The sequence below is a fragment of the Oryza brachyantha genome, chromosome 10 (genome assembly GCF_000231095.2).
Source record: "Oryza brachyantha chromosome 10, ObraRS2, whole genome shotgun sequence".
Classification (NCBI taxonomy): Eukaryota; Viridiplantae; Streptophyta; class Magnoliopsida; order Poales; family Poaceae; genus Oryza; species Oryza brachyantha.
In genome coordinates this window covers 11,353,949-11,380,786 of record NC_023172.2, presented here as the reverse complement: position 1 = coordinate 11,380,786, position 26,838 = coordinate 11,353,949, and the positions used below count along the sequence as shown (strand labels likewise).

The following is a 26,838-nucleotide window of genomic DNA, read 5'->3' as shown; positions in this document are numbered from 1 at the left end:
GTATCTGATCAGCTCTGGAATCATTAGAATGATTAAAATCATAGGAGTAAATATAAAAATGCTTGTGAAACAAAATCTGAATACTAGAAATATATGCTTATATTTTAGACAGAAAACAAGGAAAATCGTTTATCTTAATCTGCTCCAGTAAAGTAGCCTAAATCATCGAGTTGACTGGTAACACTAATGGGCCGGATGGGCCTTGAGCTTAAACCCTAAGAAACTACGGCGACACCGCCGTCTCTCGCACATCGATCGATCCCGGAGCTCCTCGCCGCCGCCGCCCCGAGCTCCCCGACTCCGCGCTCTCCCTTGCGGCGGCCCAGGACGGGCTTCTCCTCCCGCCGCCTGCGCCGATCTCCCGCGAGCAGGGGCGCTGTCGTCCTTCATCCTCACCGGTGAGCATCCATCCACCCACATCCTCTTTTCTCATCTCTCTATCCACGCACTTATTTTCTCATCATGAACCTGCATCATGAACCAACCCTAGATAGGTTCTCTTCTGGATCTGGCTTAATTTGCCTTAATAATAGCCTTAAGGCAGACTAATAATATATATATATTTTTTTTGTTCCCAAAAAGCATGGGGATTCAACTGAACCTGCCAGGGTTTGGTGCCGATTTAACTTTCTAGATAGAGGTGAGAAGAGGGGAGAAGAGATGATTTGCTAGTGTAAGAGGGCCATGTGAAAATTACTCCTTTCTGAAGTTTAAGTTCTTTGAGGCATTAGAAGCTTGTTAAGTTAACGGCAAGTTCATTCAATAATAGAAGCCTACGTCCACTGAATTTGCCTTCCAAGTTTCACCAAATATTTCTCTGAATTCTCTTTCATTTATTTCCTGCTGCTTTTCTTTGAAAGCGTTACTGGTTTTGATGGAGATTCTTGTTTCAGTGCAGATATTCGGAAGTCAGACAACAATGGCAACAACTCTGAAAGATGCAGTTGCACGGAAGCCTGTGTTGGCAACGATCCGCCTTATCGTCCCGGCTGGTGCTGCCCGCCCTGCGCCACCAGTTGGTCCGGCGCTGGGTTTCTATAGGCTGAACTTGATGGCATTCTGTAAAGATTTCAATGCAAGGACTCAGAAGTACAAGGCAGAAACTCCTATGCAGGTTACCTTAACTGCTTACAAGGACAGCACATTCGAGTTCGTAGTCAAGTCGCCCTCTGTCGCATGGTTCCTCAAGAAGGCAGCAGGGATTGAGACCGCCAGTAGTCGTCCAGGTCATGTCATGGTGTCATCGCTCACGCTTCGCCATGTCTACGAGATAGCAAAGCTAAAGCAATCTGACCCCTACTGCAAGCACATGTCAGTCGAGGCGTTGTGCAAATCAATCATTGGCACAGCCAACTCCATGGGCATCGAGATCGTTAAAGATCTATGAGCAGGTTGGCCCATCTTTGATCATGGGGGAGTTGGCTGGTTGCTCAATGATTTTGTGTATTACTAATTTTTAGTTGGGGAAGTAGAGTGTGCACTGTTTTATTGAGCTCTTAATGAGTCCCGTGCCTCTGAAATAACCTTCAGTACATGCATTTTTCTCTCTGCAATTCTGAACTGAAATATGCAATTCCCACAGAAGGTTCTCAGCGATGCTGATTTATGAAATGTAGTCATGGTACATTGAAAATAATGGATTTCTCTGATGATGGAACTCATCAGGCCTCGGTGAACTTTGCAAGTCCAACCCTGAATGCACCATTTGCTCATATAAGCAGGATAATTTTCCAGTTAATCTGTGATTCTTGTGGAATTCTGGTTCTAAAGATTCATCTAGCTTGCCTTTCACCCTTTAACTGCCCATTATGTTGCTCGCAGTTTCAATTTTAATCCCAGAACTTTCTGGTGGTTTTATTCAGTGAAATCGTAGATTGTCGGTTTAGCAGTGTATTTCGATTCACTGTGGCATACATTCATCTTGTTTTCGAAGTGAATTGAAGAGAATTCGAGACCCCCCAACACACACACCCTTTTCTTTTCTTTTGTCAAAAGGAGAATCAAACAAAATTACTTGGTAGCAAATAAACATTTACTGGGAGATAAAACGGCCGTATTTCCTAAAAACTAAATCTCAAATCTGTATATATTAATCTGACTACTATGTAGAAGGAACAGTTACTGGGTTTCCTGGATAAAAATAAAAATGGGGTATCTGGAGATCGTGTCTTCCTAAAGCCGAACAGTATCTATTCACCTAATAGCATTCAAGTGAACATGCAGTCTCATTTACAACAAACTCAACAGTTGTGCCGGTAGGAATTGATACTCTTCATGCATTCATAAGTTGCTGCCTGCTGTTGCAGACTTCTTGTTCTGCTTCTCTAAGGTATGATTCTACATCTAGGGGTGCTGGGGCTGAACAAAAGAACATGATCTATGCATAACCAATATGTTCAAGCACTAGATATTGCAGTGCTATTGAATACTTGGCTCTTCTTCCTTTGGACCCACATTCTGAACTGTTAATGCTCTTGAGGATGTAGGATCCTAGGCCATCACCTAAGGAAGTAAACTAAATCATGCAAACATATACTAGAAAGCAAGACGAAATTTACAGTAACTGCCAGGAAGGCAGGAACTGTCTTAGACCAGAAACTGATATAACTCGGTCACATGGAAAAAAATGGAGTGAACTGTAATTTCACTTCGATATAAAAGATGAGAAAAATCTCCAAACCATAACGATTTCTATGTAAGTGCAAAAGTTTTTCTATCTTAATATGAAACCAAGAGCTGATGGTAAGCAAAATAGAAACAAAGGTTTACTTTTAAAAAAATATAGTTGAACACTAAAATGCCAACTGGCGGAATTTACCTTGGATTGTATATATTGAACTTATCCATCTCTTGTAAATGAACAGGGATCTTGGGGTGTCACCTTGATGTACATCAGAGAGCAAGAGATTACAAGACCCAGGGGTTCCGAGCTTTGCACTAGGATAGAGATTGAGATGTTTATTCCAAGGAACAAAGGAACATGACGAAAATTAATTAAAGATCTGGCATTGAATCTATCACTTACTTGGCATGCGTAATGGCATTTTGACATAGAGCTAACATGCGAATCACTGCTAGATCCCGAGCCCTAGCATTTCCATATCTTTGCTGGCAGCTCCTATTGTAGTTTCAGCATGGTCAGAACTAGTCATTGTGTTACTGTAGTGTATAAAGTTCTTGTTTTGATGTGGATCAATCCTAGTGCTTTAGATTAGATAGTCCCTAAAGTAAAATTGCGAAAACAGGTTGTCTATATGCATCTTTCAGTAAAGCAATCAATAACCATATCAATAGTGGAACATACAGAACTGGGAGACAAATCTACACGCAGCATTCTGTACAAAAAAACTTAGATCATTATCACAGCTAAAATTTCCCAAATTCTCATATGGGATGTTGAGAACAAATATATCTAGAATGATGAAATCCGCAGAAAGGGGATTGCATAACGAAGGTTCACGCTGTCTCACGGAACATGGAATTGGAGATGCACACAGATGAGTGTCAATATCAAGCAAGATAACAGGAAAAAAATATACCTTTCCGAGAAGAAATCTGCAAAATCATCAACAATGACGGCAGCAGGAAAGCTGTCAAGCAGGTGGAATGCAGCAAAGTACTTTCTGATACCCTCATCATCTTCAACGTATCTACAAGCAAAGAATACCCAAGTTTGAGCATAGTCTCATCTTTTGATCTTGAAGTAGCATGAATCAGCCATCAGGTTCTGCCATATTATTAACACAATCAAAGACCATATTGTTAGCTGAAAAATAGCAAGCAAATTTCACAGACCATCAGTTTCCAACATCCATCAAACTTCCAATGAACTATGAATCCACATTTCAACAAAAGTTTTTTTTTCTCTCTCTCTCTCACAAATACTAGTAAACTATACCCAGAGAGAGCTCATACTTGATGTGGATTCTCTGAAGCACACTGTGTGACGGATCAATACCCTGAAAAAGAGAGGAAAAAATAAGAGGAAAAGATTTAGCTTCAGAAATGATGAACAGGTGAATGAGCGGAGCAGGGCATCTCACATGGGACAAGAAAGGGGGGCTGTTCTCCAGTCTCCCCTTCCTGCAGATGAACACCACGCCTCGTCCACTCTCCGTCGCACGGTTTATCGCGAACTGGAAGAGAAGCGAGGTCTTCCCGCTGTTTGCAGCGCCCCGAAGTGGAGTGAGCTCATCACGGTAGAGGAGAGGGAGCTCGTCTGAGCGATGCGATGCGAGCGAGCGAGCCAACGGGAGTGTGAGGCGCGTACCAGCAAGGAGGACCAGAGACGAGGGCGATGCCGGTGCTCTCGGCCGGCGGCGGGGCGGAGGACGTGCAGGGGAAGAACCTATGCACCATTGCTGCTGGGAGGGGATTGCTCTTGCTCGCCGGGATGAGGAGGAGACGGCGGCGCCGGCGAGGTGTTTGGCAGAATGCCACGGCCAATGGCTTGGCTCATCCTAGCCGTTCATCTAAACCAACGGTGTGGATCATCGACTCAACCTTTTTGGCAAAGGTGTTTGGGAAAAAAGGATTATGACAAGCAGCCGTTGAAAATCCAAATGCTGGTTTTTTTTTTAAAAAAAGCTTATTTTATTTTCTGAATTCTATAATTATGTATTTTTATAATCTGGGTGAGGCGTTAGAACATTTTGATAGAAAATCTTCCAAATAGGATTAAAGGTAGATTGCAAGGGAGACACTGTTGTTTTTTCTTCTCATAAATAAAAAAACTAAAAATTCAAAGAAATTGGCAATGGTGTTTGAAGAAGTTACTCCGACCAGGTGTTTAAATATTTTGACACAAATTATTGGCTCCCGAAATGGACATCACTATATAAAAAGATTGTCTATTTGGCACATTGACCAAGTCAAATGGGTGACCTATAAACTATTGCGTTATTTTTTCGGTTTATACATATGCTAAACAATATATTGAAGGAAAAAATAACGCGTTCGCTAACCAGGACGAAAAGATGGTTTTATTATTCGTCACTTCTTTGTAACTCATATTATGCTCTGGTCATCTTTGGTTGTTGTTTCGGACAAAATTTTAAGACTACTCTTTAATTGATTGTCTGAAACATTATCTAATCATGTCCGAAGGACACAAATCTTATTGTCGACATACTACGTGTTATGTTAAGATAAAAAGAAATTAGATGCTTAAAACCCACTAAGGACGAAAGAGATAAAACGTATGCATAGAAGGGTAGGCGAGTGGCTCCCACTAATGCAAATCAGATGCTCTTACTGAATGTGATATCCTTTTTTACGATAATCGATGCTCGTTACAAGTTCTTTTTTTCTAATTCATTTATAAGCCAACATACTATTATGTATGTTCATTTTATAATTTAAGATTTTGTAGCATTTGCTAGAATTACATAAATGCTAGTGAATATAAATGTATATACAAAGATCAAATAGATCAATTTATGCATAGCTAAAATATTTTACAATATAAAATATAAAATGTATATATATATATAGATAGGTTCGTTAGTATTTATATAAATTTAAGAAAAGCCAAAATATCTTATACACAAACCCACTTAGCTCTGACTACTCTATTTTAACTGTAATTTACTACAATAGGATGTTTGTTTAAAAAAAATCAAACGATATATTTAAAAATAAAAAATAATTTATAAAGATAACTTGTATATACATGTTTAGCGATCTAAAAGTTAAGATTAAAAAATAAAAAATAAACTAGGACATAAAGAACTCAAAATCTACTTTCATTTAAAATTAAAAATTTAAATTTTGGCTTATAAATATAACTCGAAGGGAAAATACAAGGCTGATATAAACTTGGAAATCCTATGTGAACAGAACGGGCACGCTGCATTTCTAAATTTTAACTACTCCTAACTGATTACGCAACTACAGCATCTTTTGGAGATGCATCCTAATATGATAACTATTACACTTATTAGCGTTGAGAGTTGACCCAACTGCCCCTCACGTGGTAAGTTAAAATACACGTTTAGGTCTATAAACTCGTTTTAACGTCTAAAATCATAGACTGAATGATACATTTAGATAGTACATTAAAACAAGTTTACGGATCTGGATAGTACATTAAAACAAGTTTATGGACTTAAACATGTATTTTCTAAGTTTATAAACCTAAGTGGTACCACGCCATAAGTTTAAGGACCGGCCATTTACTTTAAAATTTAAAATATAATGCATTTGGCTTCGTTAGAGAAAATAAATTTTTAAAATTTTATCCTACCAAAACAAAATAATCCCTATAAATTTTAAAATGGATGAAATACGTTTTTCTAATTATAAATTATTGTCAAAATTTAATTTCTATAACTTTATTGTGGAGTAGATTTATGGTTTTTTAATCATAGTTTTTTCCAGTATTGATTTTAAATTAATAAAGTTACATGATGTTTTTACCTATAACTTATTTTTTATTATTAATAAATTGCTATGGCTTATAATCAGTTATTGGCAAAATAACGAGTTGTCGAGCTTCCATGCTGAGTCTGTTTGGTTTGGAGATGGGTGGGATATGTTAGACCCCGAAAAGAAATATTTCTCATAGATTCGGATCTAACCTATCCCTTCAAATCGGCGGGATCAACTCATCCTAGGCGTCCTGCAGGAGCATGTGCTACCGGGTGATATAAATTTTTTTTGTCGAGAATACACAAAAGATTTACGCGTCTATGTATCCATTTATTAATTATGAAATATCCACTCCATTTATTAAATTTATTTTAAATATATTATTTGTATAAATATACATAAAAAATAATTTAGTTTATTCACGTCTTAATCCTAATATCTCGTAATTTTATTCGAGTCATTATAGAAATATAATCACATCTAGCCATCCTATGTCCATCCCTCAAACCAAACATATGATAGATCCACTCCATCGCATCTTATCCCTCCAACCAAACGCAAAACATGGTCCAACCCATCCGGCCATCCCTCCAAGAAATTTTTTATTTTTTAAACCTTTTTATAAATAAATTTATTGCTAAACCTTAGGAGAAAATATTTCCACCGGATAAACCTTTTGGTCACGCCACCAATATTGGCGTGGCTAAACAACTCTGTCACGCAGAGTTTTTGGTGTGGCAGGCTTGTCACGCCATTGTCAGTGACGTGGCGAAGCCTGCCATGTCAACCACACCGTGTGACAGCGTTGTCTTGTCATACCTAAAATGTTCATACGGTAAAAATATTTTTTCCGAGGTTTAGTAATAAAATTATTTATTAAAATATTTTAAAAAAAATTCTCCTTCCAAAAAAAAAATTAAGACTAACATATCCCACAATCTAATGATATATTTGACACATCCCACCCTATCCGCGAACTAAACACGAGGTCAAGTCAAAGCGAAGCCATCCGCCCATGTCGAATCAATCCAAACCCAGAGCTCCAAACCCTGTAACCCGATACCGCTCTACCCCCAATTTTTCGCTTATAGAAAAGCAAACCAAATGCCTTTTTGCCCATAGTTTCCAAAAAAAAAAAAAAACCATCACGACGATGTATAAAACGTACTATTAAAATCCAGATTTTTAAGCGCGAGAAATCAATTTCTCTCGGTATTTCTTTTTCTTTTCCCCCACACACACGCGCACACGCCCCAGGAGCAGTTTAGCTTCTCCTGCTGCTGCTTTCCGCTCCCATGCTCGCTCCGTCCGCGGTTGGGGTAGGGAGGGAGAGACTAGAGAGGATGCGGCGAGAGCAAGAAGAAAGGTCTCGGCTTCATCATCGCCACCCTCCCATCCTCGTCGGCGCCACGGTGGAGAAGAGGGGTTCTTCTTGAGGTAGCACTAGCACTAGCAGTAGTAGTAGCTCGCTTCTCTTCTTCCTACTCCTGGCTGATTCGGCTGGCGATTTTGCTCGGCTCGAGACTTTTTTGCTTTTGGAGTCTAGTCGTTGCGGCTGCTTCAATCGGAGCGTCGGAGGTTGATTTGGCTTTGTTGCAAAGCGATTTCTCCTGTGATTAGTGGTTTTTCGTGCTCTTCCTCTCACGATTTTTGTTTTGCTTGCAGGGAGCTTTCTTCACCGCCCAAATCGATCCGGAATTCGACCTTTTTTCCGGCGGCAAAACCCCTTTTCAGCTCGGCGGCGGCAGCGGCGGCGGCCGATCGGTGGCTTGTGCAGCGCAAGATCGCGTTTTTTTTTCCGATTGGGCAGGGCGTGCTCCTGGTGGAGTTTCTTGGGAGCCGTCTCTCGTTCCGGATCCGTGGTGGTCGTCGACTTGTTTGGATCCAGTTCTTGGTATCCCGGGCGAAATCTGATTCTTGGAGAGCGGCGGTGTGCGGTTGTTTCGGGTGGTGGATGGCGTCGGCGTTTGATGTTGTGGATATCAGCTCCGACGAGGAAGGGCTTGCGGCGACCAAGAAGGCGCCCGTCGATTCCCTTGGGTGGATTGCGGACCTTCTTGGCGAGGAGGAGAGGGCGATTTCGGATGACTTTGATGACCTCGAGGTGATGGGTGAGCTGTCGGCGCCGCCGATGGCGCAGCAGAAGAAGAGCAAGCCTGGTTGCGGCGAGGAGGAAGACGACGACGACTGCGTGGTCCTAGATGGTGACCCTGATGACGTGGTTGCCGCCGTCGCGGGGGAGAAGGGGAGTGAGGGAGATGGAAGCTCCGATGAATTGCAGATCGTTGCGGAGAAAGGACCGGTATGCAGTATTTGCTTCCTTCTATTTTGATGTGTACTGTTGCATCTGTGCATGAAATTGAAGCAACTCCCTGGTATATTGGAGGCTATGTATATAGAGATGAAATGGAAATGTTCAGGCACCCTAATATTTGGGAGAAAATGTTCGCAATACGCCATTTATAACTTTGGATGGCTGTATTGTGCCCAATTCGCATGCGTGGCATTATAGGATTAGTTACTCATTGCATACTTCAATTCAATTTACTATGCTCAGTGATGTGGAATTGAGATTTGAATAAATTCAAAATGGTTAAAATACATTATTCAACTTGTAGTGCGGAAGTAGGTTGATTTAGTGCGTGTATATTATTTTATTTCCAATCTATGCTTGCCTATTTTGTCTATGAATATATGTACCGTTCATGTCACGTTCAATAACAAAGTGTATGTTTTCACAATTTTCTACAGAAACCACAGTGTGGAGTGTACATGCAGTAGCATTCATATCTTTTATTATTTTCCTTAGCTAGCAATTGTCTATTTATCCGCAGGTAGCATGCAGGGACTTCCCTCATTCCCGCCATTTATGTTCTAACTTGCCCTTCGGCACCACTTCTCACGTGAAGTATTGTAGCATGGTAAGTAGCAAATGGTTTCCTCTCCTGGTGCGGTTGCTCATATGCCAATTTGATGCAGTGAATCTGCTAACTGAGCAGCCTATTGCTTTTGTTTTGACATGATCTCACTGTTTGCTTTTCAAATGCAGTGCCACTGTTATGTATGTGACACTCCAGCCCCATGCAATTATTGGGGTAAGGGCACCGAGATAATTGATCATTGTCATGCTACAGATAAGGAAAAAAAGTGGAAAACACTGAGACAAACATTCAAGAGCAAAAGTCTGCCAACATCTCATCCAGAAAAGCGCCAGAATGTTGTATACCCAACAATGACGTCACCTGGACAGCAAGATACAAACTGTGAAATACCACTTGCACAATCACATCCGACTTATTTTGCTGACCAAAGTAATCTTGTGGATGTTGTAAACCAGGGCTTAAACCAAACAAGACATACCTCAGCAAGAGTCTCACCGAGTGTAGGGAGAACTGTCAATTCAGCAAGAGCTTCTCCTGCAACTAGGGCTGGAAAAGGTAATCCTCTGACTGTTCAGATTACTCAATCACGCACAAGATTCAAAAGAGTAGGGGCTACCTCTCCAGGCTTGGCAACTCTAAATGATAACCAGTTTGGTTCTACTGCTCAAAACAATACCCTGTTGCATCAGCCATCATCGCCACATGCATCCCAGCCAGTTCAAGTTGCGCCAAGAGCTTTGTTTGGTGCTGTTCAGAAAAATCCACCTCAGAGATCGCTAAGTGCTCCAATAGCATTTCAAGGGCAACAAGATCAGTCAGCATCATCCTATCAGGCTGCTGCAAATGGAACGCATGTTACAGGACCACAATTTCCTCGGTGCACCTCTCTTACAGCTCAGAGAACACAATTCCTGCCTGAGCCAGCTATGGATGTTTTCGGTAAAAGCTGGCAAGACATATTTGATGGCCTAGCAACTGATCTGGGGGTACCAGATTACAATATGGGCACCGGTGAGTTGCAGCAGCCAGTCAGGACGACTTCCCAACCTCTGGATTCTGCCTTCCAGGGGGTAGGTCTTCATAGTGAGCCTGTTCCAGCAATGGCAAACGTGATGCCTTCTAATGGGCAGAGCGTGTCCAATGGCATGACAGGCAGCAATGGTCCTACACAAACAACGCAAATTCTGCCTCATCTGACTCACCAGCCTAGTCTTATTTCCGATGAAGCTCATCTTAATAATTATGTAAGTTCCCCTGCGAATGGATTAACAATAAAAGCTGCTCATCTGAGAGATGCGCAAGGATCTGATTCTCTAGATTTTCTATTTGACTTTGAGTTTGAGGATTGGGATTCAGCAGAGCCATGACAAACAACCTTTGTATTTCTGAACCTCATGGACAATAAATCCGGCGTTACCGACAAGCTGGTTCGTTGGCTTCCTTCCTAGGAAGAGGAAGAGATGTTTCTTGTACATTCTCTGTAGGTTCGGTGGTAGAAATGTATATTTTCTTTCCTTGGATGGTTGTTTACAGTAGCGGCTATACAGGCCTTTTAGCCCTTCGATGTTAACAGTTATCGCACTGAAATAGTAGGGATGAAGTTCAATTCCCTAACTGTTGTTGATTATCAATTTATATGATCCATAATCCAATGCCAGAATGCATGTTTCAGGTAGCACTGAAGCAATTTCTTCTGAGCATTGGTGTGGATTGGCTCTAGTAACTGCTGATCCAGGGAAGCAATATATAGTTTTGCTTGATAATGGCAAAAAGAGTGATCTTCTCTTGAAAAGCCTTAATCTTTCATTGCAATGTGAAATTTCTATTATAGATAGCTGAAATTTGGCTATGCAGAATACCAGAGCATGTGGGCAGAAGCAATGATGCTTGTGTTGTTCTACCTCCACAGAGGTAAAAATGTCTCTTTTTTTTTTCTCTATAATGGAAAGTACAACTTCCGGCCTCTGCACCAGTGGTACTAAAAATGTTTCCTTTTCTTTATCTGACAGAGATTCTGTATGTAAAATGTATTGCAATTCAGAATGCAAGTACGCAACGCAGTGACAAGTTTTTTTTTCCTGGCTCCTCTAATCTTCTTGTCAGGAAGGGTCGAAGGCGTAGTGCATGTCGACGGCGACGGCGATGTGCCAGGTGCACCGTGTGCCCCTGGGGAAGACGACGAGGTCGCCGGCGCCGAACTCGACGCGCCCCGTCTCCGGCGAGCCCTCCGCCGCCGCCGCCGCCGCCGTCACCTTCCCTCTCACGATGTAGCACGTCTGCCGGGCGTCGTAGCTCAGCGCGATCCTCCCAGGTCCACCACCCCACCTACCAAAGTATTCGTCACAGGAACGGTCAGCGATACGGTATACCGTACAAATACGTGTACCAGGGTACGGTCAGCGATACACGGCATATACGGTACAAAAACATGTATGCATCGGATGACAGTCAGAAATACGGTATATATGCTATGGTATACGGTATAAATACGCGTATCAGAGGAAGACTCGTATATATACGGTTGTTGTGCAAGAACTCATTGCTCGTGAACTAACTTGGGCCATGACCCGACGCCGAGCTCCGTCAGGCGAGACGCTGGCGGCCTCCTCTCGACGGCGATGGCGATGCCATCCGCGCGCGGCGGCGGCGGCGAGCCGGAGCCGGAGACGGAGGCCGAGCTCGAAGCCATGGACCAATCCAGCGGGGACGCAGGTGCGTCTTTTTCGAATAATATTGGTTTTTTTTTATAGGTGTCGGAGAAGCGCGGCAGGCTGACTTGGGTTCCTGCCGGGAACGAAACAAGGGAGCATACTTTCCGAAGACTCGCTGCTGTCGTGGACCGCACCTCGACATGTCGGCAGCGCCCGCCGGCGGCGGCTGGAGATGACACTACGTCGGCTGCAGGTAGGGATGTCAATTTCGCCCACTGGCCCAGCTATCCGTGGGTACTAAATTTTTATATCTGATTATTCATTGCGAAGGATTATATATATGTTTATTCCAATGGATTTATTTATATATTATTACTACCGTCTCATGATAACCTTATTTTTCGTTTTTCCATGTCCAACGATTGATCATTTGTCTTATTTAAAAAATTTAGTCACGCATAAAGTACTATTCATGTTTTATCGTCTAGTAAGAATAAAAATATTAATCGCAAAAACAATTCAAATAAGATGAAAAGTCAAAATATAATATCAAAAAACTAAAAAATGATCTTATTTTAGGACGGAGATAGTAATAAATTTAGACACGTATACAAAACATATACATTGATACACGGATGAATCTAGATAAAAACAAAAAGTCTTATGATATGAAACAGAAAAAATATATTTTATTCGTGGATAACTTATATTTGATACATAAATTAGGTTATTTGATTTATTTCTGATGTGCCCTTCCTCCTTAGCCAATTTAAAGACTTTGAACTTTAACAAATTATGTTAGCTTGGTGATAATTTGTGTTTCTCTTCTCAACTATTGGTGATAATTTTATAATCTATTAATTATGTTTCTTTTTATTAAATTCATGTGAAACACACTATGTATTGGTAATGCATGAAGTTCTGCACGTAAATCCTCAGACCGGGTTAGCCAGGATGACCGGTCCGGCAGGCTGCAGGATGATGACGTGCCGCTGCCACATTGGGCAGAAATTATATGGCCTATGTGTTTGACCATTCAGAGGATGAACATATATAGGATTGCTAGTGCAGGTTTTGCCGTTGCTATTGAAAGTCTGAATTTTGACAACGGCTGTTCAACCTTTTCGTCCAGATGTACCAAATTCCTCTTAAATTCAGGCAGGCTTTGTCAAACCAGACAGGATGTCTAGAACTTCAGATGATATTTCCAAGAGGGAGAAATCACAAGTCCATTCCTTCAGCTGGTAGTCTAATGTTACAAAGATCACCAATTAAGGCATAATGTAACTAGTGCTCACGAGTTTCAACCTGTGGACTTCTGAACAATAGCTGAAACATCAACATGGATCATTATTCTAGGCAATGAAAATCCTTTTTTTTTCCTTGTCCCTCACAACTCTGACAATGTTTAACACAGGAACTTGGCCAAGCGTGGATCGGACAGCCAAGGTAGACCAGATCGTGCACCGATTGCTCTGCATTTGATGCCTGCCTGAAGCATGAACAGCAAACATGTCAATCAAGGTAAGAAGTGGAAAAAACTAGTACTACTTGTTTTGTCTCATTTCTGTAAAAGAAGCAAATTGTTATACCACTTGACAAGCAAAAGGCAGCATCATTTCAGGAGGCATCTCTGTGGATAGTCCTAAGTACAGTCAATAGAGGAAACAGTGAGATTAGAATAAATTATTAATAACAGGCGATAGCTAACTAGATTTTAATATGTAGTTAAAAGAAAAATACTTGAATAACACCATATAAAAAGCATATTCTTGAGCAAACAAGATAGTAATTTTAAGAATTTGTTTATATTAACTTTCTAGCTCCTTAGGGAAGCATAATGAAGGAAGAAATATACATTCTGGAAGTAGTTAATGGCTCACCATGAAGTACTGCTCCTATGAATGCATCGCCACAACCAGTGGTATCAACAAGCTCTGAAGCTGGAATACTTTCTGCTGTTCCTATCAGCAGTCTTGCAAATATAGTCCCAGGGCCTCTTCCAGAAAGTTTCATGAACTAGAATGTAAAATGGAAAAGGTAGGTAAAGCAGTAAAAGAGATCCAAAGTAGTCATCATATCACTCACACTTCTGATGATGCGATGATGTAATCAACTTTGATAGCCATAAATATCTCATACCTTAGATGATACACAAGTCGGCAGGATATCATCTTTATGCACTTTCAGCCTTAAGGATTCAGCGACATTCTCTATATCCACTGCCTCAGTTTCATAATCATCACCTATTTAAGAGTGCAACTGCAAATAAATAAGTTGAAGTCACAAAGGCATATGCTTTATCCAACATGGAATTAATATTATCTGGCAAGAACAAACTAACCACATTTGCTCCTCTCAAGCATCATGCATCCATTTTCTCCAAGGGTCACAATAGCGAATTGTGCACGAGGATATTGCAGAAGGATTTCTAATAGTGAAGAGGGAATAGATGGGATTGATGTCCATTTCTATAATAAAGAAGACACTGTAAGTAGTGGATAGGAAGAAAATAATGTGACTTTACTAAAGCATAACTTTTAAAGACCATCAATGCTTGTTATAGTGTATCACAAACCTCTGGAAATTTCCCAGAACAGACAATGTAACTTGCCAGACTGAGCAAACCTCCCAATTCTTCCCTTGTTCTTTCTGGTTCGGCATCAACCAAAATTGGAATCTTCATCTGATCAGCCTGTACATATCTGGTTTTAATCAAGCAACAAATCAAAATATGATCTGATTCTCTACAGGTTTATGATACTGTTGCTTTGTAATACAAAGGACACTTATACTATTGGATTTACCTAGACGGTACTAGCTACTAAGATGTATGAAGATTCAACAACCTAGACTACATGATGCTACATGATATATGCGTGGATTAATGTTGCAACACTCCAAACGAAATTACCTGCTTAGCGGCTGCCAAGGCCATCTCATGTGAGTATCCATCTAAGTATAATAAGCTTACGTCTTGCAGTGCAGTTGACAGACTTGACATTGTCAAGTCGCTAGGAACCATTGGAGGGTACCCTGATGTGATTATACATGTCCGAGTTTTTCTGCAAATGTAAATGGCCCTTCTATGAGTATGCACAGAAACTTGCTATGCTGACATAAAGTGTTAAAGTAAACAAAAGCAATAATTGAGTAAGTGTGGCTAAATGATCTTATTGTTTAGACAGGTAACAGCTTCAACCATATAAATAATGTTCAGTAACCAGCAAAACCGAAAATAGTGACCAAACATCAAAATGGTTATGTATACAGGGTCAGTTGGTGGGTAATTTATGTACTGAATGCGTGTATGGGTAAAATTTTATCTACTATCTACTTAATGTGTTTATGCCATGCCTTTATTTTCCATTATCTGGTATAGATGCACAGTCTTTGAGAATAATCGAGTGAATGACGAAAGAAAAGATTATGATGATTGATGAACGTTGTGTAAGAACCAGGATTTATGAAAAGACCTTATTTTATATGTATAAATGTAATGCATATTACTCTAATATAAATAGGTGTAATAAGACTAAAATTGGTTGAAAAATTTGTCCAAAATGTATCTGATTGAATGTGCAGATGACCAGAAAATTCATTTGGAATATTTCAGTCATGCCTGTCATTACAAACTAGGAGCATGTCTCAATTGTTCCATTTACATGTATTGCTTCATGAAGCTACATGCTAGTTTTCTTACTGTAATGATGAAAAAGAAATATTCTTACGTTTGCTTATCAATAATGACATATACAAATGTTGTGTTTCCACCATCAGAAATCTGCACAGCAGAATTATCAAAATAATGAGCATAAGAGAGCATGGAAGAAAGTCCAAGGTGTTGATAGTACCCAATATCTTTCACTATGCATCTTCTTTTTTGTTATTGATCTTTGACCCTTGCAACACATATCAAACTCATATGGAGAATGGCCTTTAATGTTGTCACTCGCAAGTTCCATTTATCTCTTCAGCACAAGAACAAATTTGAGGAATATGTATACAGCTTATCTATACATTGTAGTAGTCATTTTTTAGAAACTTTCAAACAAACACAACATTTTTGCATTGAGTGCTTTCTGTTACAAAGAAACGGTTATAAATTTATTGCACATTACTTCCAACCAATATGCACATGATTATTTGCTGCCCTCCATGAACAAAGATGTACAAGTTACATATTTGTAAACCAAGCCTTACTATAACATGAGATGTATCAATTCCAGCTTCCTTGAGATCAGACAGCACGGTTCCCCCGATTTCATCATTAGCCACCTGACAAAAGACAGAAGCAAGATTGTAAACCTGCAATTCGGCAGTGCAGTACAAACTGACAAGCAGATCACGATTCAGTGAGGCCGTGAAGGTTGCCTCCACCCAAATCATCACAAGACACAGCTCGAGAACGTCAGCGGAGCACCGAGCGGATACGAATTACCTTGGAGATGAGCCTCGTGGTCATGCCCAGGCGGGACGCGCCGGTCAGCGCGTTCCCAGCGTTGCCTCCTCCCGATACCTGCAACAATGGCACACCAACGAAAGCACAAATGGAGATGGTCACTGCAATGCCGCAAGATTCACCGCGACGCCCTCTTTCTTGATAAAAAAAGAGCTGAGCTTTTAGTCGACCTGGAGCTCGCCGCTGCGGATCTTGTCGTCGGGCCGCGGGTACGCCTCCACCGTCGCGAGGTAGTCCAGCGTCACCAGCCCGCACCCGAGCTGCAAGAAAACCCCTCGCGCGAGGTCAGGTCAAACCCAATGCGAAGGCTGGCGGGAGCAGGACACAACAAATAGCTCACCACGACGCGGCCCGCGGCGGCGGTGGCGGCGGGGAGCCGCTGCAGCAGCCGGCGCCCCGGCGGCGCGGCGGGGCGGACGTAGCTGCTGCTGCGGCGGCGGCGCGGGGGCAGGGGCGACGCCGCCGGCGAGCAACGGAGGGCGAGCGGCATGGCGAGACGAGGCGGGAGAGTGGAGACCGGCGGCCGGGGAGGAGAGTGAGCGATTGATTGCGGGTGGAGACGACGACGAGAGTTTGGTGGGCAGCTCGCCGCTTCGTCGTCGCGTCGTCACCTTCCATTGTCCGTGTCCTCGAACTGGTTGTTGCATCATTGCACGGATTGCCTAATCAATTCAGACAATTTCGAGCTCAAGAAAAAGTTCAGAAACTTTCATATCTCAAAAGAAAGAAAAGACAATTGTCCATTGTAAATAGAAAAAGATCATACCGTTTTATGTGAAGTGCTTTTCTTAGGAGGTTTCTTTTAGATTCTTCAGCTTATTTGATTTTATGATAGCTAATATTAAGCATATAAATGGCTGAATTAACTATTAGGAGTATAAAGTTAAAATTTTGTTTTAGGAAAGTCATGATCATGAAATTTTATATTGAAAAATTTCATACAAAATACTATATCATTTAGAAGATTGGGAAGGGAAGCAACAAAATTTCAAAATCCACCGTCAGAAAATAACGGTGTCAAATTAAGGGATGCTTTTGCCGTCAGTTTCACAACCTTAGCACCAGAGAAAGTGAAACAAATCTTCAATTTAAAATACATGCACATGCAAATTTTGGGATTCTCCGTATTCATTTCAGGTGCTGAAAAATCTCCACAAGTACTGTACCAGGATTGAGCTCACATTGGATGGCAGCACAGCAACAAAATGACATTTTTCTTTCACAATTGCACTTCCACCTTCACTTTCACAAAGCTCATGGGCCACATTTGCACAGTACATGGGCTTCATTTTATGGGCCCATAAGCCCACAACAAGCCCAGCCCAACTCCTCCACGGGGAGAGCACACACAACCTAAGCCTAAACCGCACCTATAAAAGGCAGCGCCATCTCCAAACCCTCGCTAACCCTAGCGCCGCCGCACACACGCTCGCTCACACCACCTCTCCACCCGCCGCCGCCGCCGCCGCCGCCGCCGCTGCCGCGCGAAGGGAGCAGCCAGGATGCCGGCGGGACACGGGCTGAGGTCTCGGACGCGCGACCTGTTCGCGCGCCCGTTCAGGAAGAAGGGGTACATCCCGCTCACCACCTACCTCCGCACCTACAAGATCGGCGACCACGTCGACGTCAAGGTGAATGGCGCCGTGCACAAGGGCATGCCGCACAAGTTCTACCACGGCCGCACCGGCCGCGTCTGGAACGTCACCAAGCGCGCCATCGGCGTCGAGATCAACAAGCAGGTATAAAACTCTCAAACCGCCCGGTGCTGTGCTAATTGCTCTTTGCGCTCCTGATGGATCTGTGGTTGTGCCGCTCGAATGCTCGGAACCATTTTAGTTTAGAATGACGATGAGATGGTGATGTGCCCCATGACTCAATGTGCTTTCTCAAGATTTTGTGCAAGCCATTAGTTGTACGAAGGCAATTTCATTTTGGCAGCTGCAGGAATAGGGGAATCATTTCATACTGATGCAATTTTCTGCGTAGATCTGATTAACAGTGTAGCTTAGATGTTTGGTTGGTATATTTACTGGTAATATTTTTATTTGTACGGTTTGCATTAGTTAGAATTATTTGGCCTCTATTTGTTATTTACCTAGTACTACCTCCATTTCACAATGTACTACGCAAATAACAAAACAATCGAAATTAGCACCTGCTGTATTTCTAGATTGCAGTTGTGGTTTTAGCTGCATTGTTTTTCTAGATGTTCATTCTCCCAAGTAGGATAGCGACAGACCAATCGAAATTTGCACCGACCCTATTATTATAGGTATGTGGTAGTCCAACTTTACATCGATTATTGTATATAAGCGTATGCAGAAAGCATATATCAGTTTGGTTTTGTGATACATCAAGTGCATATACTTCTGATTGTGCATTTATCTCTAGTGGTCATGTGTTGGTATATGTTTCAATCATATAAGTAGCATCCTACCATCGAAGGACAGATGGTTTTGGTGTAGTTAGATTGGTACATGTGGTATTCAGTGATGCAGATATAGTGTTAAGGGTTACTCTTTTTGAAGCAATGTACCTGTTTTACTGATGGTTAATATCTTATCAGGTCGGGAACCGCATTATCAGGAAGAGGATCCATGTCCGTGTGGAGCATGTGCAGCCATCCAGGTGCACGGAGGAGTTCCGCCTGAGGAAGATCAAGAACGACCAGCTCAAGGCTGATGCCAAGGCTCGTGGTGAGGTCATCAGCACGAAGAGGCAGCCGGAGGGTCCTAAACCTGGCTTCATGGTTGAGGGTGCCACACTTGAGACTGTCACCCCCATCCCGTATGATGTGGTCAATGATCTCAAGGGTGGTTACTAGGATGTTCGATCTATCTGCCTGCTCTACCAATTCTATATCCCTGTCACTCTAATGAGTAGAAGTTTGCTCGCTCTGAGCAGTAGTCTGGACCTTTGTTCTGTGTGGTTCCTGTCAAAAAAATATTCGTCGCAGATCATTGTGGCGAGTTTTGCAGAATGCTTTATACTGTGCTACTATTTGCTTTTGAGAATGAAGATATGCTCTGTTGAACTTCTGGTGCAGCCTGATTGTAATTTGCCTGATCTGAATTCTGATCACGTTTCACGATATTTCCTGGGGAAGGATGATGATCAAACCATCCTGTCACAGGATGGATTATGTGTGCGAATTTTATCTTTTGTTGCAAGTGTCAGTCTGCTTGCCTAGTTGATTTGTTCCATTACGTGACCTAGATATCATCTTGACGTGCTCTATTTCCTTGTTTGTGTCTTGGCTGCGAGCTGATGTATTTTCTCTCATCTTGGTTCCTCACTTCCTCCCATGTGGTTGATATTATCCAAAACTTGTTTGATGCTAGCTAAGGATCTAAGATTGTCCTTTTTTTGGCGGCTGACATTATATTAACTGCATTATTGCCATTTTGCCAACTTGCTGCGTCACAATATTAGCTGAGCAGGCTATCCAGTTTTCACTATGATAGGACTGAGGATGGTGATGCTTCTGGTTCTTGATATTTGATGCTGTTCACTTGTTAAATTCCCCTGATAATCTAAGTAAACCTATCATTTGGTGCTGGGGATTTTTCCGTATTTCTTGCCAGAAATAAATAACTTCTAGGTTTGATAGTATTTATCAATCGCTCGAGAATTTTCAATTGTTTTGACACCGCTTAGCTTTTAAGACATAAGCACACAATAACTGAGTAGTGAGTAACCAACACTAAAAACCAGAGACACTGATGCAGGTTTCGCAAGCAGTAGGCAAACTTAAGATTTCCTTTATAAAAATTCCCAACAAACATAAGGTTAGGATCTACCAGAAAGCAAAATCTGCCGACGTAGACCCTACACACCACCGAGGAGTCTCCTCTCGTGCAAAATTAACTTAGCTTAATCTCTCCCTCTAGTAGGTTTTCAGTAGAACTGTAGTTTTTCAGCAGCTGAACTGAATCTGACCAACAGCAACGAACCAGAGCAAGAACACAACGCATTTCTGCGCCTTTTTTTTTGGCTGGAAATGGATATATTCCCCAAGCGTGACAACAACTTTGTGTGTGTGCCTGTGTCTTCCCCTCCCTCTCCCGGCTTAATTACATCATCTCTAACGTAATGATAATTCGTGATCTGTTTTCGTCAGGAGGAAATAATGCTCTTTCGACCTCCGAGCGGTTTTCCTCCCCCAAAGACAAGAAGCACAAATCCAAAAGCTCCCCAAAAAGGCTGTACAAAATGGCAAAAAAAGAAGAGAAGAAATGGGCGAATGATCCCACATCGGAATCCGACCTCGAAGCGACGCGGTATATGAGTCCGTGACCAGGCTAGCTCCGGAGCGCGGCCGCGGCCTCGTGCACGAGCGAGCCGGTGGCCTGCGCGACGCCGTGGGCGACCCTCTCGGCGGCCTCCGGCGGCGAGCCGGCCTCCGTCATGCGGCGGACGAAGGCGACGAACCGGCGCCAGTTGTCCGGGTGGAAGAGGTCGGGCCCCATCCGGAGGTAGGTGAAGGCCACCATCCGGTCCTCCGCCGCGCGGTCGGCGGCGGCGGCGACCACCTGGTCGTGCGCCGTCCCGTCGTACCGGGGCAGCGCGTTCTCTCCGGCGAGCCCGACCCCGGCGGCGCGCGCCGCCGCGGCGACCTGCCGGACGAGGGCCTCGGGCATGCACTCCGCCTCCTGCGGCTGCTCGTGGTCGCGCATCTCGACGCAGGTGAAGTTGAGCACCGCGCCGTGGCGCGCCAGCATACGCGCGATCGGGAGGTAGCCGTCGCGGTGCCGCGTGTTGTAGTACCCCGCCGTGAGCTCCGGCGCGTGCGACCGGGTGCCGTAGTGCCAGTGGATCCCGGCGACCTTCACCGAGACCTTCACGCCCCCCGGCGCGTCGTCGCCGAACACGGACGTCGCGCCCGACAGGACGCGCTCGCCGTGCTCCATCAGCATCTGCGAGTACCACGATAGGAAGAACTCGCCGTACTCGGTGCTCCACCCGCCGCCGTCACGGCGGAAGAACAGCGTGTCCTCCGGCCAGTTGTTGTAGCCGCCGGCGTCCGTCGGCCCGCCGTGTCCCCACTCCGGCTTTCCTGCCGCCTCCGCCGCCGCCTTCAGGCTGCTACGCATGTACTGCAGCAGCACAGAATGAAACAAAGCCGTCAAAATTTATCCAAATGAAGTTTTTGCTCTTCGGCGATATATATATGTATATATACCCTGTCGTTGCATTGGAAGGCGCCGATGCCGGGGAACTTCCAGGTGCCGTTGCTCTCCGGGTAAGACGGGTACCGCAGCTCGCCGGCGGGGCCCATGCCGACTTGGATTTCCTGCACACGGCGGCGGATTAATTAGCGTCGCCGCCGGCGAAACGGCAAAGATCAAAAGAAGCATTTTTTTTCTCTTTAATCGAGCGGGAACTTACGACGATGGTGTCGCCGAGGAAGGAGGCGAAGTGGTCACGGAAGGCGCGCATGAAGTCGGTGTAGCACTCGACGGGTGTACGGCCCTTGAAGACGGGCATGGCGTCGCAGCCGAGGGAGATGTACTCGAAGTTCCGGCGGCCCCATTGGTCGGTGTAGGCGAGGTCCTGGTCCTTCTCCATCTCCTCCACCACCCACCTCGGGAGCGGGATGCTGCACACGCGCGCCACCACCACCACCACCATCACACCAACAAGAGGTTAGAGGAGGAGGAAGAAGAAGCATATATGGCGAGATGAGATGGACCGCCGGCCGGGGGCGGCGTGCGTACTTGACGGAGTCACCGACGTTGCCGCCGCACTGGTGGAAGGACATGACGGCCTGCACCTTGAGCCCCGTCTTGCGGGCCATCTCCATGAGCTCCATGTAGCCGTCGAAGTTGTACCGGCCGGGGCCCTCGCTCTCCACGATGCCCCACCACACGTCCACCATGACGCCCTCCACGCCGGCGCTCTTCAGCGCCGCCAGGCTCGCCGCCACCGCCTTCCTCCGGTTCAGCGCGCTCCCGCACTTCTTCACCGTGTCAAGCGGCATCATCACGAACACCGGCACGCCGTTCCTCCGGCCCGCCGCGACGTGCTCGGCCACCGCCCGGCACGCCAGCGACGGCCTCGCGGGCGCCACCGACGGCTCGCACGCCGCCTGCCTCGCCATCCTCAGGCCCGTCGTCGCCGCCGCGCTCGACGAAGACGGCACGGCGACCACCGAAGGCGCACGCCCGCGCGGCGCGGCGCCGGCGGACGGCGCGAAGCACGCTGCCGCCGCGGCGCTCTGAGCCAAGTTCAAGGCCATTATTACGAATTCGAAATTTAACCTTTCTCAATCGAATCCCCAAGAAAACGCGGGAAAAGAAGCGATCAACAGATGAACCACTTCCAAAAGAAAAAGAACTCAAATTTTTTTGCGATCGACACAGCTTCGATCCGATCGAACGGGGGAAGAGATCGGATTATGGGGAGGTTGGGAAATTGGGAATATATCTAGCCAAAAAAAATACTAAAATTATTAAATAGTTATTGAATGGGCCGGAGGTCGATGAGGCGAAGAAGCTCTCGCGCCTCGGTTTATATAGGCGCGCGCGCGGGGCCACGGGGGCGGGAGGGGTGCCACGTGGCATCCGAGGGAGGAAACGAGTGGTCGGGATGAGCCCGGGGCCGCGGCGATGGACGGCCAGGATTGTCGGAGAGCGCGGCGGGTGTGGATAGGGGCACGTGGACGGGCGAGAGCTGGTCTCGCGGGAGTGACCGTTTTTAACCGTTTCCTCATGCCTGGGAGAGTAGTCAAGTTAATTAGTTAGCTCGTCTTTTTCCTACTCTCCCGGTGACTCCAAGAGTTTAATTATAGTGATTTTATTGGTTATTACTTTTTTTGGCAAGATATTAATCTCTTAAAAAATTGAGTTCACTCGCTGAAGATTTGATTCGAGTAGCAGGATGATTAAGCTATGGTGCACGGATGGTACCAAGACTAATCCGTATCTCAAATTTCTCAATTCAGACACAGATCGTCGTTCATCATGGTACTCCAGACTCAGATATCTCAGCAACACGTTGCATTCGTTAGAGCCATGGATTTCGATGGAATTCCAATCAATCGATCAGAGAAAGGTTCTGGGAGGAGCATGAGCCTGTCACCCAGCCCGCGTGGCAAGACGCCCGTGGAGAGGGAGGGGACACATGCAATGCAATTAGCAGCATCGTCATCGTTCGTCGTCGCATGTTCTAGAATCTGAATCTGAACTCTCGTGTACATGCGCGTTGCATCCATCCACTCTCTCTTATCTACGAGTGATGGAAGAAAATATCGTCGGACGGTGGCTCGGGCGAGTTCCAAATGACCAGATACGACGGCTCGCAGTGGCCAAAGTCTTTGGCTTGCTTAAACGTATGTATTACTACACGTCTATACCTAACCCGATTAATTATCGGGACTTTTAAAATTTTATTATTTGTTTTTTAAATTAAAAGGATATCCCTCGAATTACAGTTATAATAGTTTTTTTAATAGGTTTAGTTTTATAATAATATTTTAAACTAGTGATAAATTTGTAGTCCATTATTTGATTGCTCGTACTCCGAACTGGACTGGTGTATCTGGCCGAAGGTCAGTGGGCTAGCTGCACGTTATTCTCAGATTTTCCTCAATTTCACACACATGTTTTTTAAATTATTGAACATTGCATTGTTAAAAAATACACATAAAAGTTCATCATTTTACTTCTATAAAATATATTTTTAATTTTTGTAGTAGCTAATTCTATACTATCGTTTACACAAATAAATAGCTTTAACAAATCAGATAATATTTCATATTACATAACCTAACCAATGATAATCGGATTTTTCAGACCCGATCGGTAACACAAATCGATCGGTTTTCAGTAAAGTTAAAATAAATTAACTGTGAAAAGACGGGGCCGAACTGCTGAAGAACGTAAGAGGGAGTCGAAATTTTTTATTTTTTAAATCTTTCTAAAAAATAATTTTATTACTAAACCTCCAGGAAAAATATTTTAAATCTGAACGTTTTGGCCACGTCATCTATATTGGCGTGGCAATACAACGCTGTTACGCAGCCTTTTCGGCGTGACTTGGCGTGGTAAAGACAATGTTGGCATGCCACCGTTAATGGCGTGGTAAGCTGTTTGGTCACGCCAATGTTGGTGACATAGTCAAAAGGTTCAGTTGGTGAAAACATTTTTCTCGGAGGTTTAGTAATAAAATTATTTTTTAAAAAGATTTAAAAAATAAAAAAATTCGAGCGAATCTTGGGCGAGTTCCAAATGACCAGATACGACAGCTCGCAGAGGCCAGTGTCTTTGGCTTGCTTAAGCCGTCTGTATTACTAAACCCGATTGATTGTTTGATTGCTTGTACTCCGAACTGGAGTAGTGTGTCTGGCCGATGATCACTGGGCTAGCTGCTGAAGTTGGAGATGCTGTCGTTTACGCAACCAATGATAATCGGATTTTTCAGACCAAATCGATCGGTTTTCAGTGAAGTTAAAAGAAATTAACTGAAATTATTAATTTTTTTTACAATATTTGCCTAGATTTCATCTGTTTTCCTTGGTTTTTTTGTGGTTTTCACGAAATTCATAGATACCGGTTTTTGATGGGGGTGATTCCAAATGACATATTTAAAAACGAAAAATAATTTACGAATAAAACTTTTATATGCGTATTTATAATGATCTAAAGCCAATACTGAAAAATAAACTTAATAAAAAAACTTAAAATCAACTCTAAATTTACGATTAAAAAGATTGGGGGTGCCGATGTGCAGAGTGTGAAGGGTGGGCAAGCCATACTGGACAGTTCGGTGACGAGAAACGCGGAGGGGATCGAGCGGAATGGACGGAGCGGGTTGGATGCCTCCCCGGGAGGTAAAGCGCGGCGCCTCACGCGACGTTTCCGCGCACGCTAGCAAGCGTCTTCCCGATTGGATGACCGACTGATTTATTTGTTGTTTGTTTTATTTGATCGATTGATTGATCAGCGTGCCTGAGACGGCTGGATTACTACGGCAGAGAGGATAGTTTCAGGAAGCCATTTGCTTCTCGATCTCAAGACGCGTGTGTTGGAAGGGAAAAGAAAAAAAAGGCTCATCACTAGTACATTGTGATGGATAGATAACATTGGATTAAGAGAGAGAGAGAGGGGTTGAGACAAGTGACAGAAACCAAGACATAAGACTACCGGATGTCTTCTGGTACAACATTTCAGAGAGGACTAATATTCTTGCTACCAGTCAAAAATATAACTAATATTCTGCTCAATGTCTTATGCATCGGGTAGGACAACATAGAATATCTCCTGTTCTTTTTGTTTACTTCTATGGGGGAAAAACCAAACTTTATATTTGCAAACAAAAATGATCTATGAATAATATTTTTATTTATGTGTCTTAGCGATCTAAGAGTGAAGACTGAAAAATAAATTACTAAACTACGATAAGCAAAATCCTAAAATCAACTTTAACCTTAAGTTTAAATTTTAGCTTATAAACATAAACATAAATAAAAAGATGAGGTACTGGTTAACAGAGTTCGACAAGGAAGTTAACGCTTCTTCGAAAAGAGAAAAGAGATACGTAAAATGAGGTGAGCAATAATTACATGATAAGTTTGTATCATTTATTTTAACTTAAAGTTATATTAAAATATATTTCAGAACATTTTTTCTATTGATTTTTTAATATATATAGTTTAGCCATACGAAAAACATGAGAGAGGGGGTCATCTTTTGGCTTTTTAAGGAAAAACCAAATGACATACTTACAAATAAAAAATAATTTATGAAAATAACTTTTATATATGTGTTCATAACAATATAAAAACTGAAAATAAACTATGATGAGAAAATATCAAAATCAACTCTAACTGGAAATTCAAATTTTGGTTTATAATTTTAAACAAAAGCTAAAATATAAGGGTTTTTCCTACCGAACACTGCTTTAGCTTGCTGTCTTTATGACAGAGACTCTCTGTAATTGATACAATTATAGTCCCATGAAAACATTCATGTGGTATAGTGGTACAAAAGCTGCGAGATTCACCTGACCTAAGTTTGATTCTATGATGCTCACTTTTAGTACTTAAAAATATATCTGTCAATGTTATAGATATGTGATACTTATAGGCATGTACTTATCTTGGATGGAGTACTCTATACTAAATCCTATATGGAAAAAGTCACATACATATGAATACTATCTAAAAGCAAATAAAATTGCAAAATTGTCGTCCAGAAGACATTTGGTCTTGGGCAATTGCAAAATTATGACCGACTTAACTGTTATTATAAAATTGGCACTATAAAGTTAGCACTATAAAGTTATAAAAATAACACAAAACTCCTATTTGAATGACATCGTTGTAAAATAAAAAATAGTGATAAATTTGTACATACGTGCAATTGTAAAATTTTCACCAAACTCCCATTTGAATTGTTGGTATAAACTGGTGCTAAAAATTAAAAAAAACACCAAACTCCCATTTGAATGTCATTATCGTAAAATAGAAAACCTA

General features: G+C 43.1%; 6 protein-coding genes across 8 annotated transcripts; 3 read left to right on the top strand and 3 right to left on the bottom strand.

Annotated features, from left to right (window-relative positions):
* The first annotated feature begins 183 nt into the window (after positions 1-183).
* On the top strand, positions 184-1,676 carry LOC102716349 (54S ribosomal protein L19, mitochondrial). 2 transcript variants are annotated; one of them, XM_006661781.3, is made up of 2 exons: positions 184-398; positions 899-1,676. In XM_006661781.3, the coding sequence occupies exon 2, from the start codon at positions 920-922 to the stop codon at positions 1,385-1,387; it is 468 nt and encodes a 155-aa protein (XP_006661844.1). In that variant the 5' UTR covers positions 184-398; positions 899-919; the 3' UTR covers positions 1,388-1,676. The 2 variants fall into 2 exon arrangements, with proteins under 2 accessions (XP_006661844.1, XP_015697177.1); XM_015841691.2 differs by having other exon boundaries at positions 894-1,676.
* A 289-nt stretch (positions 1,677-1,965) lies between these two features.
* LOC102711378 lies at positions 1,966-4,379 on the bottom strand. The gene is made up of 7 exons (XM_015841692.1): positions 4,271-4,379; positions 4,044-4,161; positions 3,916-3,959; positions 3,540-3,650; positions 3,026-3,118; positions 2,819-2,937; positions 1,966-2,502 (listed from the first exon to the last, which is right to left on the bottom strand). The coding sequence occupies exons 1-7, from the start codon at positions 4,357-4,359 to the stop codon at positions 2,378-2,380; spliced, it is 699 nt and encodes a 232-aa protein (XP_015697178.1). The 5' UTR covers positions 4,360-4,379; the 3' UTR covers positions 1,966-2,377.
* Positions 4,380-7,612: 3,233 nt separating this feature from the next.
* LOC102716070 lies at positions 7,613-11,050 on the top strand. 2 transcript variants are annotated; one of them, XM_040528277.1, is made up of 5 exons: positions 7,613-7,806; positions 7,893-7,947; positions 8,035-8,671; positions 9,204-9,290; positions 9,419-11,050. In XM_040528277.1, exons 3-5 carry the CDS (start codon positions 8,324-8,326, stop codon positions 10,616-10,618), a joined length of 1,635 nt encoding a protein of 544 aa, XP_040384211.1. In that variant the 5' UTR covers positions 7,613-7,806; positions 7,893-7,947; positions 8,035-8,323; the 3' UTR covers positions 10,619-11,050. The 2 variants fall into 2 exon arrangements, with proteins under 2 accessions (XP_040384211.1, XP_006661843.1); XM_006661780.3 differs by lacking the exon at positions 7,893-7,947.
* An 82-nt stretch (positions 11,051-11,132) lies between these two features.
* On the bottom strand, positions 11,133-11,940 carry LOC121055498. Its single transcript, XM_040528012.1, has 2 exons — positions 11,807-11,940; positions 11,133-11,576 (listed from the first exon to the last, which is right to left on the bottom strand). Exons 1-2 carry the CDS (start codon positions 11,938-11,940, stop codon positions 11,351-11,353), a joined length of 360 nt encoding a protein of 119 aa, XP_040383946.1. The 3' UTR covers positions 11,133-11,350.
* Positions 11,941-13,019: 1,079 nt separating this feature from the next.
* Positions 13,020-22,839, bottom strand: LOC102715792 (beta-amylase 1, chloroplastic). Its single transcript, XM_040528011.1, has 18 exons — positions 22,082-22,839; positions 21,753-21,963; positions 21,547-21,657; positions 20,671-21,460; positions 19,355-19,488; positions 18,940-19,236; positions 16,705-16,728; positions 16,535-16,624; positions 16,344-16,421; positions 16,106-16,180; positions 15,634-15,686; positions 14,817-14,967; positions 14,481-14,597; positions 14,247-14,373; positions 14,045-14,148; positions 13,786-13,921; positions 13,495-13,547; positions 13,020-13,394 (listed from the first exon to the last, which is right to left on the bottom strand). Exons 1-18 carry the CDS (start codon positions 22,600-22,602, stop codon positions 13,311-13,313), a joined length of 3,156 nt encoding a protein of 1,051 aa, XP_040383945.1. The 5' UTR covers positions 22,603-22,839; the 3' UTR covers positions 13,020-13,310.
* On the top strand, positions 17,766-19,403 carry LOC102715515 (60S ribosomal protein L21-2). The gene is made up of 2 exons (XM_040528359.1): positions 17,766-18,103; positions 18,931-19,403. Exons 1-2 carry the CDS (start codon positions 17,867-17,869, stop codon positions 19,186-19,188), a joined length of 495 nt encoding a protein of 164 aa, XP_040384293.1. The 5' UTR covers positions 17,766-17,866; the 3' UTR covers positions 19,189-19,403.
* Positions 22,840-26,838: the final 3,999 nt, after the last annotated feature.

Excerpts from the sequence above, each read along its gene's own strand:
- LOC102715515 (XM_040528359.1), top strand. The coding sequence starts at position 17,867 with ATGCCGGCGGGACACGGGCTGAGGTCTCGGACGCGCGACCTGTTCGCG. Across the intron at positions 18,104-18,930 it reads GCGTCGAGATCAACAAGCAG|GTCGGGAACCGCATTATCAG; the intron begins GTATAAAACTCT and ends ATATCTTATCAG.
- LOC102711378 (XM_015841692.1), bottom strand. The coding sequence starts at position 4,359 with ATGGTGCATAGGTTCTTCCCCTGCACGTCCTCCGCCCCGCCGCCGGCC. Across the intron at positions 2,938-3,025 it reads AATGCCATTACGCATGCCAA|TGCAAAGCTCGGAACCCCTG; the intron begins GTAAGTGATAGA and ends TCTCTATCCTAG. Across the intron at positions 2,503-2,818 it reads TTCAATATATACAATCCAAG|GTGATGGCCTAGGATCCTAC; the intron begins GTAAATTCCGCC and ends TTACTTCCTTAG.
- LOC102716070 (XM_006661780.3), top strand. The coding sequence starts at position 8,324 with ATGGCGTCGGCGTTTGATGTTGTGGATATCAGCTCCGACGAGGAAGGG. Across the intron at positions 8,672-9,203 it reads TCGTTGCGGAGAAAGGACCG|GTAGCATGCAGGGACTTCCC; the intron begins GTATGCAGTATT and ends ATTTATCCGCAG. Across the intron at positions 9,291-9,418 it reads ACGTGAAGTATTGTAGCATG|TGCCACTGTTATGTATGTGA; the intron begins GTAAGTAGCAAA and ends TTTCAAATGCAG.
- LOC121055498 (XM_040528012.1), bottom strand. The coding sequence starts at position 11,940 with ATGGCTTCGAGCTCGGCCTCCGTCTCCGGCTCCGGCTCGCCGCCGCCG. Across the intron at positions 11,577-11,806 it reads GGCGTCGGGTCATGGCCCAA|GTGGGGTGGTGGACCTGGGA; the intron begins GTTAGTTCACGA and ends ATACTTTGGTAG.
- LOC102715792 (XM_040528011.1), bottom strand. The coding sequence starts at position 22,602 with ATGGCCTTGAACTTGGCTCAGAGCGCCGCGGCGGCAGCGTGCTTCGCG. Across the intron at positions 19,237-19,354 it reads CAAAAGCAAATAGTAGCACA|AGTGACAGGGATATAGAATT; the intron begins GTATAAAGCATT and ends TCTACTCATTAG. Across the intron at positions 16,729-18,939 it reads ATCCTCTTCCTGATAATGCG|ACCGCCGCCGCGGGCCGCGT; the intron begins GTTCCCGACCTG and ends CTCCCCGCCGCC.
- LOC102716349 (XM_006661781.3), top strand. The coding sequence starts at position 920 with ATGGCAACAACTCTGAAAGATGCAGTTGCACGGAAGCCTGTGTTGGCA.